Here is a 17,871-nt window from a genome sequence, read left to right as displayed (position 1 = left end):
CAGAGACACACAGCATTATAAATCATGATAATGCTGTGCGCTCCTGCAAGTCCAGAGCGGAGGATCACACTCGCACACGGAGCGTGATTCCCGCAAAAGACTCGCTCCTGTGAAACAGCCCTAGGGCTATTTCCATACAATTTGAAGTCCATCATTCTACCGTGAGAAAAATTATTTACAAGTGGAAAACATTCGACAATTGACAATTTTCCCAGGAGTGGACATCCCAACAACAGCAAATTCACCCAAAGGTCAGACTGTCAGACATGTTAAATGTTCACATTTATGACAGTACAACTATATAAAGATTGAAGTATAGTTTGTTTGAAAGGAATGCCGGGAGAAAGCATCTTGTTTCTGAAAAGAACATGGCAGCACAAATTAAAGTTGCATCTGAACAAACCACAAGACTTCTGGAACAATGTTCTTTGCAAACCAAAGTGAAGATGTTTGGCCATAATGCACAACCAAACATAGCATATCAGAACAAACCCCTCATACCAGCCATGCTAGTGGAGAGGTCCACTACAGGACCTGAGCACATCGCAGTCATCCAGTCGACCATGATCTCTGTATACCAAAGTATTCCAGAGGCAAATGTGAGGCCATCTCTCCAACAGCTAAAGCTTGGCTGAAACTGGGTCATGCAACAGGACAGTGATCCCAAGCCCAGAAGCAAATTACAGCAGAATGGCTGAAAAGAAAGAGTCAAGGTGTCGCAGTGACCCAGTCAATGTCCAGACCTCAACCTAACTGAAATGCTGCTGCAGACTATGCATAAACAGATGTCTACAAACCTCAATGAACTGACACAATATTGTAAAGAAGAGAAGGCCACAATTCCTCCAGAACGATGTGAGAGACTGATAAAATCATACATAAAAAAATACTCTGTTTTTACTGCTGAAGATGGTTCTACAAGCTATTGAATCATTGGGTGGATTTGGTTTTTCATTCATGGCTTTTCCATGTTGGCTTTATTTTAATTGAATAAATAATAAAACGGTGGAATCTGTTGTGTGTTTTTCATCTGAGGTTGTATTTACCTATTTTAGAAGAGAACCTGTCACCAGAAAAATGCAGTGCAATCTATAGGCAGCAGGTCGTAGAGCAGGAGGAGCTGAGCAGATTGATATATTGTTTTGTGGGAAAAGACTCATTAAAACTTGTAGTTTATGCATTTCAATTCCAGCTAATTCTGGGCTTTGAAGTCAAGGAGACTGTCAGTGATTGACAGCTATCTCTAAAGTCAAGGAGACGGTCCTATCAGTGATTGACAGCCATCTCTGAAGTCAAGGAGACGGTCCTATCAGTGATTGACAGCCATCTCTAAAGTCAAGGAGGCGGTCCTATCAGTGATTGACAGCCATCTCTAAAGTCAAGGAGGCGGTCCTATCAGTGATTGACAGCCATCTCTGAAGTCAAGGAGACGGTCCTATCAGTGATTGCCAGCTGTATATGTATACACAGTCATAGAGGCAAGGCTGTCAATTACTGATGGGACCGCCTCCTTCACTTCAAAGCTCAAAATGAGCAGGAATTTAAATGTATAAATTACAAGTTTTACTGAATCTTTTCCATAAAATTATATAACAATCTGCTCAGCTCCTCTTGGTCTATAACCTGCTGTGTTCAGCTCAGACATCGTTATACATTTTTTTTTTTTTTTTATGTTCTGTGTAAAACCATTCAAGCAGGGTCACCTTGTTTTTCTCATGATAGTAGGCTTAATTTTTTGATGTCCAGTCTTTTTTCCCATTGATATGCCATGCGTCAGTAGGGCGTGTCCCCTACACATTACTGATTGGACAGTGTTAGAGTGCGTAGGGACAGGCTCCTTTGACAAGGAGAATAGCGACACCCAGTTGTCAGTTGTCAAAGAAATAAGAGGGACATCTTGGCCTCTGGCCACCCTAGGGGCAGGCTCCTGTGGAGGTCATAGTTAAGGGGACGATCCGCTAGGGAGGTCAGTGTTGAGGGGCAGATTGCTGTAGAGGCCACTGTTAAGGAGACGGGGTGTTGTGTAAATTACTGTTAAGGAGATGGGGTACTGTGGAGGTCACTAATAAAGGGTCTGCCGCTGTGGAGATCACTGTTAAAGCGGCGGGCTGCTGTGGAGGTCACTGTTAAGGGGGCGGGATGCCGTGGAGGTCACTGGTAAGAGGGTGGGTGCTGTGGAGGTCTCTTGTTAAGGGGGCAGGGAACGGTGGAGGTCACAGTTAAGGGGACGGTCCGCTATAGAGGTCAGTGTTAAGAGGTGGTGTGCTGTAGAGGTCACTGTTAAGGGGGCGGGGTGTTGAGAAGGCATAATTTTAAGAGAACGAAGCTCTGTGAAGGTCACTGTTAAAGGGGGCAGGTTATTGTGGAAATCGCTGTTAACGGGACTGGGTACTGTGGAGGTCACTAATAAAGGGGAGGCCGCTGTGGAGGTCACTGTTAACGGGAGACAGTAGATGTCACTTATAGTGGATACTGTCGATATCTTTTAACAACACACACAAACATTAAATTAAATAGATGATATATACCTGTGCGTAGCCGGGTTCTTCTGATAGTGTATTCGCTAAAACAGACATTTCAGGAGAACTGACAGGTCCCATTTATTTCACTTTACTAAGCTCGTGATCCAAATGTGACGTTAATATGGTGATTTTATCTGTTTTAATGCAGCGTTTTTCACACCTCATCAGTTTTACAATATAGTACAAATTGCTTCTAAGTAAATGAATTAATATCAAATTGTATGTATTATCATTGTAGAAAAAGATGAAGAGACAAAAGCACTAGAAGCGGAACTTTCCAATATTTCGAACCCAGAGGTAAGTACTGCACTCCTATTACAGCTGCCTGCAGTCATTTAGTAGGAACGGTCATTGTTCTGCTCTTTCTCTTGTCATATCTCAAGGCTTGTTAAAAAGTTGGACTGTGACTTCTGAAAGGTGGCACTAGAGAGAAGTTTCTTTTTCCCTGGGAGATACCACTTTGCATATTATTTTCCTATTGAATATTGCTACAAAATCTCCATACACAGCTGGTCTCTGTAAAGCGGTTGGCCCATTTCATACATTGGGGGCATATTGCTAGGATACGCACCCAATGTCTGATTGGTGCGGGTCCCATCTCTAGGACCCTCACCTATCTGTAAAACGGAGCCCGTAAAGTGAAGGAGGGCGCACTCCACATGCGCAGCTGCCCTCCATTCATTTCTACGGGACTGCCGAAAATAGCGAACGCTGGCTTGGCTATTTCCATTCATAGAAGTAAATGGAGCAGAGCCCGGCTATTTTCAGCACTCTCGTAGAAGTGAGCCGTGCATGCATTATCCACACTCCTTCACTTTGCGCGTTGCCATGGCATGTGGGTTCGGCATGCATGAGGGGCGTGCATCCCCAGAATATAATGGAGGCCATTTTGGCACCATAAGAGGCATAATATAATGTGGGCTTGGCATGAATGTGGAACCTGCATTCCTTGAATGTAATGGAGGCCAGTATGGCACCAGTTAATGTGGTATTTAGCGTTAGGTTCTCGTCTTACTGAGATTCGCCTTGACGTATGGCAGACGGGTCCAAATAATTTTGTACAAAATGATTTGCCTATCATCTCAAATTTATTACTGTAGCATTTGCACCAGAATACTTTCTATTATTTTGGCATTATTGTACTTTATTTGGTTTGCAGACCACACCACATATGCACCATACTTTGCGATTTTCTTTTTCATCTTTGCGGTAAAGCTGACTTTCATTCTCCAGGTTAGACTGATTACAACAATAACACATATGTATAGTTTTTCTTGCGTTTTAATACTGAAAAAAATCAAAAAAATTGAAAAAAAAATTATTTTTTCTTTGCATCACTATATTAAGAACCCTAGAACTTTTTTATTTTTATTTGTACAGAGCTGTGTGAGGGCTCATTTTTGGAGGGACTATTTTTAGTTTTTATTGGTATTGTTATGGGGTATATGTGAGTTTTTGATCACTTTTTATGAAAAAAAAAAATTTGGAGAGGTGAAGTGACCAAAAAACTGTGAATCAGCCATTTTACCATTTTTTTTTTTTTCCTGTCTTCCTAATTTAAAACAGCAGGCACCCAGTGGCTATGGTGCCCATTGCGCTCCAGACTGGGCGCCATATTTAACCTCCTCACGACCGCCGTACGCAGGATTGCGTCTTCACGGCGGTCGTGCTGTTCTGGCTGGACGCGCCGATTTCCGGGTATGCCGGCCCGCGCATGCGCATCGCGGGCCGGCAAAATTCAAAGAAGAACTTCGTCATCAACCTGCCGGCCACGATCATTGGCTGGCAGGTTGATGATTTTCAAAAAAACGAATCAGCAGCCAGATAACCCATCATATTAGTAAATATGATGGGGTTATATGGCTGCTGTGCTCCTCTGCTCCTTCTTTTGGTCGGTTGGTTCCAGGAGAGGAGCAGAGGAGCACATCATTACTGTGAGTACCCACTACACTACACTTAGCCCCCAGATCACCTCCCAGCACCCAATTAACCCTTTGATCACCCCTTCTTGCCCCTGTCAATCACTAGTGAAAAGGAAAAAAAGTGATCAGTGCAAACTGTCACTTTTTTTTTTTTCACTGGTATTGACCGTTAGGTTTTAGGTATAGTTTAGGTCCCTTGGTTAGGTAGTTAGCGATCAGTTAGCGCCCAGCCCACCGCACCGCAGTCCGTTATTCGCTGATTAGCGTATCGCTAATCAGCATTTGTACTTTTATAGTATCTGAAAGTGATCAAAACTGATCACGGTCAGATCTATAATAGTACTAGTGTCACTTTAGTTCGCCCTCCACCCAAAACGCAGTGTTTGCCCGATCAGGCCTGATCGGTCGCCCCCACACGTGCGTTTGCCCACGCCCGCCCCACCGCAGTGACAAAAAAATTTTTTTTTTTTGATCACTGCACATTCACTTTACACGCACTGCGGCGATAAAAAAATCAGTTTTGATATTTTTTATCAACCGCAGCAGCCTCCGGTACTTCGCTAGCCTCCCCTTTGTAAGACAGGCTTGCTTTTTTTTTCTTGGGTAGTCTCAGGGAATACCCCGAAATGTAGTTGCCCACATGTCTAACAGGGGGTATTCTTCTGAAGAGGCCTACAGGCTTCTGACCCAGTCGGATGAGGAGTGGGAACCCTCATCTGATGAATCCAGCGGGTCAGAATACGAACCTGTAGAAAGCAGTGGCTCTCTGACCCAAAGTTCGGACGAGGAGGCTGAGGTCCCTGATAGCAGCAGGCGTACCCGGCCCCGTGTCGCTAGACCGCAGGTTGCGCAGGATCCGCTTCAAGAGCAGCAGAGTGGGGCTGGTGCTGTCGGATTACGTGGTGAGGCATACACCAGCAGCCCAGCCCTTCCTGGACCTAGTACCAGCGCTGCCGTACAACCTGGTGAAGTAGCGAGCACCAGAAGGGCAGTTAAAGCTGGTACGGTGGCACGTGCAGTAGTGACCCCGTCGCAGCCACCGCAAAGACGTGCCCGTAGAGCCCCTAGAATCCCAGAGGTGCTTGCAAACCCTGATTGGCAGTCCCCAACTTCCGCCGCACCCGTAGTTTTCCCTTTCACTGCCCAGTCTGGAGTTCGGGTTGAGACAGCTCAGATCGGTTCGGCCCTGGGATTTTTTGAGCTGTTCTTGACTGCGGAGCTTTTAGACTTAGTTGTGGCCGAAACAAACAGATATGCCACACAATTTATAACCGCTAACCCGGGAAGCTCTTATGCCCAGTCTTTCCGGTGGAAACCAGTCCAAGTTTCCGAAATTAAAACTTTTCTGGGCCTCCTCCTCAACATGGGCCTGACAAAAAAGCATGAATTGCGGTCATATTGGTCCACGAACCCAATTCATCACATGCCCATGTTCTCTGCTGCTATGTCCAGGACACGATTTGAGACCATCCTGCGTTTCCTGCACTTTAGTGATAACAGCACCTCCCGTCCCAGAGGCCACCCTGCTTTTGACCGGCTCCACAAAATTCGGCCCCTCATAGACCATTTCAACCTGAAATTTGCAGATATTTATACCCCAGAGCAAAACATCTGCATAGACGAGTCCCTAATACATTTTACCGGGCGCCTTGGCTTCAAACAATACATCCCAAGCAAGCGCGCCCGGTATGGGGTCAAATTGTATAAGCTCTGTGAAAGGGCCACAGGCTATACCCACAAATTTCGGGTCTATGAGGGAAAAGATCAGACCCTGGAGCCGGTCGGTTGCCCTGACTTCCTGGGGAGCAGTGGGAAGACAGTTTGGGACTTGGTGTCACCCTTATTCGGCAAGGGGTACCATCTTTATGTGGACAATTTTTACACAAGTGTGGCTCGTTACCACCCGTCTTGCAAGGGGGCAGAGGGCCGCACTGTGTAACGAAGAACTGCTCGCGGTGAAATGGAGAGACAAGCGTGACGTTTACATGCTCTCCTCCATTCACGCAGACACGACAATCCAAATTGAGCGAGCAACCCGTGTCATTGAAAAGCCCCTCTCAGTCCACGACTATAACCTCCACATGGGAGGGGTCGACTTCAATGACCAGATGTTGGCTCCGTATTTAGTTTCCCGACGCACCAGACGCTGGTATAAGAAGGTGTCTGTATATTTAATTCAATTGGCTCTGTACAATAGTTTTGTTCTCTACAGTAAGGCTGGGAGAACTGGATCCTTCCTCAAATTTCAGGAAGAGATCATCGCGAACCTCCTGTATCCAGGAGGTTCCGTGGCCCCATCCACCAGTGTAGTTAGCCGTCTACACGAGCGACACTTCCCCAGTGTCGTTGCTGGTACCTCAAACCGACCGCCACCCCGAAAAAAATGTCGTGTCTGTAGCAGGAGTGGAATAAGGCGTGACACCCGCTATTTCTGTCCTGACTGTCCGGACCACCCTGCCCTATGCTTTGGAGAGTGTTTCCGGAAGTACCACTCACAGGTACACTATTAGCATAGGGATCATCTCACCAGGATAGGCACACAGGGCTATTAGGGCCCATTCACTCACAGCTGCTGCAAACGTCTCCTTTTACATGGGACAAAGTGCATAACGCACTTCGCCACATCTTTGGGCGATTTGCGCTTTGCACATTGACCCATGGGGAAGGAGAGGTTTGTTCTATAAAGGTAAAAAAACAAAAAAAACAACAAAAAAAAAAACAGGTAAGCAAACAGGTTAATGTTTAGTTCCAAAAGTTAAAGTTACATGTTCTGTTCCAAAGTTAATAAAATTATTGCGTTGTGGCCTGTTTTTTGTTTTTTTTTACCTTCCAGGTGGACCAACCGATCTACTAGCTGCAGCACCGATGTGCATTCTGACAGAAGCATTGCGCTGCTGTCAGATTACACGCAAGTCGGTGTATGCGGCGCTGCAAGACGGGATTTTCTCCTCTGCAGTGACAGATACGTTTGCCGAGGCATACGAGCTGAGGAGGAGGCGGCGTTCCTATGCTTTGGCAAGCACTTTGTATGTATATATATATATATATATATATATATATATATATAAAAAAAAAATCCCGGCAATGATTTATTCATCCACATCGATTGATGCGAATGGAGAAATCTGGTTTGCCAGGGCATACGAGCTAAGTGGGTATGGATGTAGGGCGGAGCTCCTATGTCCTGGGAGACGCCTTTCCCCTCCATTTTTTTTTTTTTTGGCAGAGATTTTTTCATCCACATTGATCGATGCGAATGAAGAAATCTGTGCCGTTCATTTTTTTCTTTCAGCCCAGAGGCTGAACGAAAAAAAAAATCTCATTACCTGTATGCTCAATATAAGGAGAATAGCAGAAACTCCTAATGCTGGCCATACATGTAATGATTGCGGAGACCCTCAAATGCCAGGGCAGTACAAACACCCCACAACTGACCCCATTTTGGAAAGAAGACACCCCAAGGTATTTGCTGAGGGGCATATTGAGTCCATGAAAGATTGAAATTTTTGTCCTAAGTTAGCGGAAAGTGAGACTTTGTGAGAAAAAACAAAAAAAAATCAATTTCCGCTAACTTATGCGAAAAAAAAAAAAAAATTCTATGAACTTGCCAGGCCCCTCATTGGATACCTTGGGGTGTCTTCTTTCCAAAATGGGGTCACATGTGGGGTATTTATACTGCCCTGGCTTTTTAGGGGCCCTAAAGCGTGAGAAGAAGTCTGGGATCCAAATGTCTAAAAATGCCCCCCTAAAAGGAATTTGGGCACCTTTGCGCATCTAGGCTGCAAAAAAGTGTGACACATCTGGTATCGCCGTACTCAGAAGAAGTTGGGGAATGTGTTTTGGGGTGTCATTTTACATATACCCATACTGGGTGAGATAAATATCTTGGTCAAATGCCAACTTTGTATAAAAAAAATGGGAAAAGTTGTCTTTTGCCAACATATTTCTCTCACCCAGCATGGGTATATGTAAAATGGCACCCCAAAACACATTCCCCAACTTCTCCTGAGTACGGCGATACCAGATGTGTGACACTTTTTTGATGCCAAGGTGGGCAAAGGGGCACATATTCCAAAGTGCACCTTTCGGATTTTGCAGGCCATTTTTTACACATTTTGATTGCAAAGTACTTCTCACACATATGGGCCCCTAAATTGCCAGGGCAGTATAACTACCCCACAAGTGACCCCATTTTGGAAAGAAGACACCCCAAGGTATTCTGTAAGGGGCATGGTGAGTTCCTAGAATGTTTTATTTTTTGTCGCAAGTTAGTGGAATATGAGACTTTGTAAGAAAAAAAAAAAAAAAAAAAATCATCATCATTTTCCGCTAACTTGTGACAAAAAAAAAAAATTCTAGGAACTCGCCATGCCCCTCACGGAATACCTTGGGGTGTCTTCTTTCCAAAATGGGGTCACTTGTGGCGTAGTTATACTGCCCTGGCAATTTAGGGGCCCATATGTGTGAGAAGTACTTTGCAATCAAAATCTGTAAAAAATGACCGGTGAAATCCGAAAGGTGCACTTTGGAATATGCGCCCCTTTGCCCACCTTGGCATCAAAAAAGTGTCACACATGTGGTATCGCCGTACTCAGGAGAAGTTGGGGAATGTGTTTTGGGGTGTCATTTTACATATACCCATGCTGGGTGAGAAAAATATCTTGGTCAAATGCCAACTTTGTATAAAAAAATGGGAAAAGTTGTCTTTTGCCAAGATATTTCTCTCACCCAGCATGGGTATATGTAAAATGACACCCCAAAACACATTCCCCAACTTCTCCTGAGTACGGCGATACCACATGTGTGACACTTTTTTGCTGCCAAGGTGGGCAAAGGGGCGCATATTCCAAAGTGCACCTTTCGGATTTCACCGGTCATTTCTTACACATTTTGATTGCAAAGTTCTTCTCACACATTTGGGCCCCTAAATTGCCAGGGCAGTATAACTACCCCACAAGTGACCCCATTTTGGAAAGAAGACACCCCAAGGTATTCTGTGAGGGGCATGGTGAGTTCCTAGAATTTTTTATTTTTTGTCGCAAGTTAGTGCAATATGAGACTTTGTAAGAAAAAAAAAAAAAAAAAAAAATCATCATCATTTTCCGCTAACTTGTGACAAAAAATAAAAAGTTCTATGAACTCACTATGCCCATCAGCGAATACCTTAGGGTGTCTACTTTCCGAAATGGGGTCATTTGTGGGGGTTTTCTACTGTCTGGGCATTGTAGAACCTCAGGAAACATGACAGGTGCTCAGAAAATCAGAGCCGTTTCAAAAAGCGGAAATTCACATTTTTGTACCATAGTTTGTAAATGCTATAACTTTTACCCAAACCATTTTTTTTTTTTATCAAAGACATGTAGAACTATAAATTTAGCGAAAAATTTATATATGGATGTCGTTTTTTTTGCAAGATTTCACAGCTGAAAGTGAAAAATGTCATTTTTTTGCAAAAAAATCGTTACATTTTGATTAATAACAAAAAAAGTAAAAATGTCAGCAGCAATAAAATACCACCAAATGAAAGCTCCATTAGTGAGAAGAAAAGGAGGTAAAATTCATTTGGGTGGTAAGTTGCATGACCGAGCGATAAACGGTGAAAGGAGTGTAGTGCCGAAGTGTAAAAAGTGGCCTGGTCATGAAGGGGGTTTCACCTAGCGGGGCTGAAGTGGTTAAATACCCGACTGCCGATGTATTTTTACATTAGGCGGTCAGGAAGAGTGTATCAGTTTTTTTCAGATGTTGCCTTCAAATCTTTATTTAAACAAAGAAAGGTTTAAAAAAAACATGTAAAAATAAATTTGTAAAAAAAAAAAAAAAAAAAAGGGATTCAAGTTTATTGAAATATTTTTTTATTTTTTATAGACGTCTACTCTAAACATATACGCTTGATGTACAGCAAAAATCAGATGTGAACAGCCCCTTACAATGAATCTTTTTCCCATAAAACTATATATCAATCTGCTCAGCTCGTCCTGCCTGCAGATTACACTGCATTTTCATGGTCACAGGCTCCTTTTAACACCTGACACAGATCTTTGAATCGCATCTTAGGGAAAGGCGAGTTGCTCGCTGTTCCTTTTCACAGAGATGACCGTGAACCATCCCAGTCATTCAGACATGCTCTTGAGCTCACATCTTGAGACTAAGGTCTAGGAAGCCCCATTTCGGGAGCACACTTAGCCTTGGTTAAAGGCTGAACAGCCTACAATATTATTAGCACTACCGCATAGATAAAAGGCGCACACGAAATTCACACTTGAGACGATGTACCTCAATTCTACGGCAGACATTTATCCAAAGTGCTGTCATCCTGGTGTGAAAGCTGACATTGTGCTCTATGTCTGTGAAGGTTCTCCTTTATCCAGGGCCTATTCTTTACAGACATTGTGCTCTATGTTTAAAACCCATTGTGGTCGAGATGTGGTTTTAGAATCGTATGAATATTCCAGTCAACACCGTTCTCATATTCCCTCGAAACAATGCGGACATTATAGTGACTAATGGACAGAGAGTAATCCTTCAGGCAGGATTTGTTCCATATAGATTTTATCTTCAGATATTTTTGGAAAGACGTCTTAAATGAAAGGGCATCCGTCAGCAGATTTGCACTGGCTGACCTGTTATATGTGCACTTGGCAGCTGAAAGCGTCTGTGTTGGTCCCATGTTCATATGTGTTCATATGTGGCCGCATTGCTGAGAAAAAAATGTTTTATTATATGCAAATGAGCCTCTAGGAGCAACGGGGGCGTTGTCATTACACCTAGAGGTTCTGCTCTCTCTGCAACTGCTGCGTCCTCTGCCCTCTGACAGGACCAGGTAGTGAAAACGCCATTACATCTGACATCCTCTAGGTGTAACGGCAACGCCCCCGTTGCTCCTAGAGGCTCATTTGCATATAATAAAACATTATATTTCTCAGCAATGCAAACACATATGAACATGGGACCAACACAGATGTCTTCAGCTGCCAAGTGCACATGTAACAGGTCAGCCGGTGTCATAAATACAAATCTGCTGACAGATGCCCTATAAAGTGTACCTAAACCTTCAAACTTTTCTTTAAAACTACTCCCAATCTCCTAAACATCATTTTTGTAATATACCTGTATTTTACAAGTTGATTTTATTTTCTTCCTTTGAAAACAGGCACCTGAAGTTCGAGCCTTTCTACAGCGATATCCATACACAGTAGTCATGTATGCGGTGTACGGATTCTGTATTTTACAATAGACGCCACAGTGAGCACAGGACTGGTAGGAGCGCACATCGCTACTTCTGCTGTCCTCACTCTCCTAAAAGCCTGGCATAGCACATCGGTGCAGGTTCTGATGTGCAGAGCTTTGAGCAGAGCGGGCACAGGCAGAAGTGGCTATGTGCTGTAGAGAACTCCTGCCTGTGCCCGCTCCATTTTACTAAAGCCTGGCATAGCAGATCGGTGCAGGTTCTGCTGTGCAAAGCTTTGAGCGGAGTGGGCACAGGCAGAAGTGGCCATGTGCTGTACAGAACTCCTGCCTGTGCCCGCTCCATTTCATTAAAGCCTGGCATTTGCAGATCGTAGATCCTGCACCGGTGTGCTTTGCCAGGCTTTTAGAGGGGCGAGGAATGACAGGAGCAGCAATGTGTGTTAGTCCTGTGCTGACTCCGGAGCCTGTACACCGCATACATGACTACTGTGTATGGCTTCTGTACGCACTGCACTGAACACCGCTGTAGACAAGCCCAAACTTCAGGCACCGGTTTTGATAGAAAGAAAATAAAATCAAGAAATAAAATATATTACTAGAAGGCTTGTTAGGGGATTGGGATTTAAAGAAAATAGTGTGATGGTTTTGGAACACTTTACAGCCTCATGCACACGACCTTATGCATTTTGTGGTCTGCAAAATACAGATGACATCTGTGTGACATCCCTTTTGCATCCGTTTTTGTTTTATTTATGGTGGGCCCATTGACTTCAATCGTCCGTGCACCCCATTTTGCAGCCAAGAATAGTTCATGTTCTATCCTTTGCGGAAAGACATACGGATGCAGAAAACGCACAGATCATCCGTATGCTTTTCACATCCCTATGTCCATTCTACAAAAATGGGGTCCATGGACCATTGAAGTCAGTGGGTCTGCAATTTTTTTTTTGTTGGAGGAAACAGATGCTACATAGACATCATACGGAAATCATCCGTATTTTGCAGGTCCATGTTTTGCGGACCACAAAATACATGCGGTCGTGTGCATGAGGCCTAAAGGGATTGATTCAATAAGACATCTACTTTACATGCACCCATTTAGCCTCCCCTTTGATGATCTGGAAAATACGGATACCGGCCCATGTGCATTCCGGAATTTGCAGACCACACATGGCCGGCACTATGATAGAATTGCCTATTTTTCTGCGCAATTGCAGACAAGAGTAGGACATGCTCTATCTTTTTTGAGGGGCCGCGGAACTGTACAAAGGATGCGGACAGCACATGGTGTATACTGTCTGCATCTTTTGCAGCCCCATTGAAATGAATGGGTCCGTACTCCTTCCGCAAAATTGCATAACTGATGCGGACCCATTCATATGGTCTTGTGAATGAGGTCTCATCCATGTATTACATTGCAATCGGCTGGTCTTTAAAGGGAACCTGTCACCGGGATTTTGTGTATAGAGCTGAGGACATGGGTTGCTAGATGGCCGCTAGCACATCAGCAATATCCAGTCCCTATAGCTCTGTGTGCTTTTATTGTGTAAAAATAACGACTTGATGCATATGCAAATTACCCTGAGATGAGTCAAGGACAGGACTCATCTCAGGTTAATTTGCATATGTATCAAATCGTTTTTTTGACACAATAAAAGCACACAGAGCTATGGGGACTGGGTATTGCGGATGTGCTAGCGGCCATCTACCAACCCATGTCCTCAGCTCTATACACAAAATCCCGGTGACAGGTTCCCTTTAAGACCGCTTCTTTTGAAAAAGTCCACGTTATAAAGTAAAAATTCGTAACATAATGACCTTATTAACACCTTACTGACTGGGTGTTTTACCTGAGCCATACATTTTTAATGTGCGCAAATATAGCTCCAAAGTGCATACCTTTGACTCGGCTTGTCACTGTTTCTGTACTTTTTTGCAGAATAGAATAGTGTAGCATACCATGCTTTTCTGTCCTAAAATAAAAAAACGGACAGAAATGTTTGTTTCTTTTTTACATTGCAGTCAATGAGAGACATTTATCAAGATTGGCGCTCCCATACACCGGTCTTGAGCTCTCTGAGCCCGAGTGAGTTATGCTCTAGTATATAAGGAGGCAGATGCCTCTTAATAAATTAGGTGCATCTCTCGCAGTCCATGCGCCCGAAACTAAAGCGTACGCCAGCCAGGACGTGGCACAGACTTCAGCTATAACTTACACCAGTTTCTGGCGTAAATTTATTATAAATCCGCGTTGAGAAGCTTAAAAAGTCGCAAATTATGGTGCACACATGGCACATATTTACTGTACATAAAAAAATAAAATAAAAAAAATTCTCCATATATCTACTCATTGCAAATTGTCTGTGTTTTGAGGAGGCGTTTTCTCCTGTGCTTCACCGTCCCTTTTACTATGGCCAGGAGCGCTGCAGGAAGGGAAGCTGCTGTGAACGGATTTCTAGTTTATACCAATGGTTGCAGTGAGTAAAGCCCTTGTAGCCGCTGACCTGAGGATCCCAGGTCTGCATGGATTGCAGAGTTTTCATATCTGGCTGATTTAGGCTTTTAAAGTGTTAATTCCTAATCTAGATGAATGTTCTGGCACCCGTCTGGCTTTCTCATAAAGTGCTGCTTCCCTTCTGCTACGTGTCGTTCCAGGTATCAGACATTCAAGCAAGATCGGTAATACTGACTTGGTCGCCTCCTTCTAGTCTGATCAGTGAGGAAAATGATGGAACCGTTACCCCTGAAGTCTACATCTATGAGATCCTATTATCAAACAACGGGAAGGATGGGAAGTACAAGGTTGCATACAGGTAGGTGTGCGCTTTTCGGTGACTCTATGAAAATGTCTTAAATGGAACCAGTCAGCAAGTTTCTTGCTGTTCATGTGTTTTTATAGAGGCAGTTATGCTCTTTAAAGGGATTCTGTCACCTCGTTTTAGCCCATAGAGCTGCGGACATTCACGGCTAGATCGCCGCTAGCATGTCTGCAATATACTTGTCCCATAAAGCGGTGTCCTTTTATTGTGTTTAAAAAATGATTGTATAGATATGTAAATGAGCCTGGTAAGATGCCCAAGGGGCTGTACGAACCTTCTTGGTGCCCAGCCCCCCCCCCCCCCCCTTTAAAGGCCCAGCACCGCCTGCGTCCTCCGAATCTCCTCCTTTCTTCACAGTTAGATTGCCGTAATCTCGTGATGCGCAGTTCATCTCATAGATGTAGACTTCATGCCTCCATGAGGCTGATGCCAGCACAGGGAAGGAACACTGCATCGGCACTGCGCATGTGCAAGCTCGTGCATCGCGAGATTACGGCGATCTAACTGTGAGCAAGGGGGTGATTCGGAGGACATAGGCGGTGCTGGGCTCCTTCACAGGCAGGCGTGGCTGGATACCAAGAAGGTTCGTACAGCCCCTTGGGCACCTTACAAGGCTCATTTACATATCTATAAAATCATTTTTTTAACAAAATAAAAGCACACAGCCCTATAGGACCGGTATATTGCGGACATGCTAGCGGCGATCTAGCCGTGCATGTCCGCAGCTCTATAGGTTAAAACAAGGTGACAGAATCCCTTTAAAGAGGACCTGTCGCTACTCTGATATATCGTATTAGTAAATTATTCATTCTACGTGAAATGGCAATTCTGGTCAACACTCTGATCCAGAGAATAAAGGTAACAGTTTTACCACAAAGGGAACGCCATTAATATGAAACCCATAAAACTGTGGAGGAATCTTTTTTTTTTTTTTTTTCTTCCAGTTCCACCCAATTTGGATTTTTTTGCCAGCTTCCCACTACACAATGTGCAATATTAAATGCAGATATTAGAAAGTGCAACTTGTCCCGCAGAAAAAATGCCCTCATATGGCTATGTGAACGTAAAATGTAAAAAGTTATAGATCTGAGAAGGGCGAGAGTGTAAATGAAGATAAATTTGTCTCGGGTGTTGACCATGCCCCTTCCGCCATCTTTATATTCAGCTGGAGTAGCCCTACCACACGTTGTGCCCACTTTTCTGGTGACTTTCCTGGTGAACAGACCCCCTTTGAGGATATATGTACACCGCAGTGTAATTTATGTAAATTATTCGCACTGACTTTCATGCGTTTCCCTCTGCGTTTCTGCACCAAATCTGCATTTGTTTCTTGTGGAATTTGACACGGATTTGCCCCAGATCTCCGGCTCTGCATTGCAATGGGTGAAATGGGCACAAGCAATTGACATGCTGGGGATTTCCAAATCTCCACACTGTTTACACGAATAGGATGCGTTGTCCGTTCCGTAGCCCCGCAAAAAAAAAATAGAACATGTCCTATTCTTGTCCGTTTTAGGCATTTTTACACAGGATCCCCCCCCCCCAAAAAAAATGGCATCCTTTTTTTTATTTATTTTTTGCAGATCAGCAATTTGCAGACCGCAAAACACATAGTCGTGTGCATGTAGCCTAAGGGCTTGTTCACACGACCATATGGCTTTTTCAGTGTTTTGCAGACCATTTTTAACGGATCAGTTTTTCCATTTTTTGTTTCAGTAGTGTTTCCGGTTCCATTCAGTCTTTCCGTTCTGTTTTTCCATATGGCATATACAGTATACAGTAATTACATAGAAAAAATTGGGCTGGGCATAACATTTTGAATAGATGGCTCCGCAAAAATGGAACGGATACGGAAGACATACGGAGTACATTCAGTATGTGTTCCGTTTTTCTGGCGGACCCATTGACTTGAATAGAGCCGCGGAACATGATTTGCGGACAAGAATAGGACATGTTCTATTTTTTCCGGAGCCGCGGACCGGAAGATCAGGGGCTCGCTCCGGAAATGCGGATGTGGACAGCACACTGTGTGCTGTCCACATCCATTCCTGCCCCATAGAGAATGAATGGGTCTGCAACCGTTCCGCAAATTCTACAGACATGTGAATGGACCCTTACGCTGTGGATTTTCTGCACCAAAATCAGTGCTTATTACGCACAGTGTGCACATACCCTACAACTCCCAAGATGCACACTTTCTTTGCTGTTCTCAGAACTCCACAGAAATGAATGGAGCATGCTGGGAGTTGTAGTTTCCCACAGCTGGAGTGCCTGAGGTTAGCCATCACGGCCCCTAAGGTAAGATAGTTTGTGGACTACAGACTATTGGCCAGTATGAATGTTTGGTTGCTGGTTTTGAAAGTGGTGCGGTGGGCCTGTAATATTTCCTCAACTGTTGTTTTCGCTCCACGGGAGCACAGTGTACATACATGTCCGTTATTTCACACACTAAGTGACTGAACAGCTGGCTCACCTAACATTTCATTATCTTTTCAGTGGAGAGAAAACCAGTGTTACTGTGGATGATTTGCGACCTGCAACAGATTATCACGCCAGGTCAGTGACACCTTTCTATTTGATGATGTATGAAATCTGCCCGTGGAAATGATATTGTCTGTGCCATGATTTACGATGACTCCAGGTATAAAGAGAGGAGTTCAGCAGCCCTAGCTAAAAGACATAGCAGCGCTTTAGAATGGGAATATTTTGGTTCGGGACAGTTAACATCACCATTATTTTTCCATTCTTCTGATCCATCAGAAAAACAGAAAATTTTTGAAAAAACCGAAAAAAACAGAACCTGTAAAAAAAAAAGTATCCTGAGCATCAGTTATGCACATTTGGCATCCGTTATGCAGCACTTTTTTTCCATCTAAAGAAACGGATCTCAGACGCAAATGGCACAAACAGATGCCAAATATGTATAACTGATGCCCAGCAACCGTTTTTTTTTTGTTTTGTTTTTTCTTATTTTTCTGTTCTTACAGAGCAGAAGAACGGAAAAATGACAGTGATGTGAACGCTCCCTTAGTTGGAAAAAATAGCAGATTTCTTGGTCAGATTAGTAAATTATAAAACGATTTAAAAAAAATTTTCTAAATAATTTTGGCAAAAGACCTTGACTGAAGCTGATAGGAAATGGCTTTTCTCGTCAAGACAATGCCTATTTAAAGCCACGCTGGCCATCAGCCGGTCATCACAGGCCCTGCTTCAGAAACTCTCAGCGATTCCCTTATTCATTTACTATACATTGCCTTGACCATCACGTAGTTCATGAGCGAGTCGGTCCGCCAGTGTGAGGGGTGGCTAACAGAGGAGGGTCCATATACCCTAATAAGAAATAGACAGGGGGTTTCTTTATGAGACAGTCACTTTAATCAGTTCAGGTAACATATGAAACAGATCACAAATACCCCAATA

At 43.8% G+C, this 17,871-nt stretch overlaps 1 protein-coding gene across 4 annotated transcripts in view; it reads left to right on the top strand.

The window, feature by feature from the left end:
• FNDC3A (fibronectin type III domain containing 3A) overlaps positions 1-17,871 on the top strand; it is a 251,256-nt gene that overhangs the window by 174,122 nt on the left and 59,263 nt on the right. For all 4 annotated transcript variants that reach the window (XM_044285431.1, XM_044285432.1, XM_044285434.1 and 1 more), the window contains 3 exons: positions 2,761-2,819; positions 14,288-14,445; positions 16,948-17,007. In XM_044285431.1, the coding sequence (XP_044141366.1) occupies positions 2,761-2,819; positions 14,288-14,445; positions 16,948-17,007 (277 nt within the window). The remainder of the gene's footprint in view (positions 1-2,760; positions 2,820-14,287; positions 14,446-16,947; positions 17,008-17,871) is intronic.

The sequence above is a fragment of the Bufo gargarizans genome, chromosome 3 (genome assembly GCF_014858855.1).
Source record: "Bufo gargarizans isolate SCDJY-AF-19 chromosome 3, ASM1485885v1, whole genome shotgun sequence".
Taxonomy (NCBI): Eukaryota; Metazoa; Chordata; class Amphibia; order Anura; family Bufonidae; genus Bufo; species Bufo gargarizans.
Note: the sequence above shows the minus strand (reverse complement) of the source record. Positions and strands in the feature narration are given on the sequence as shown.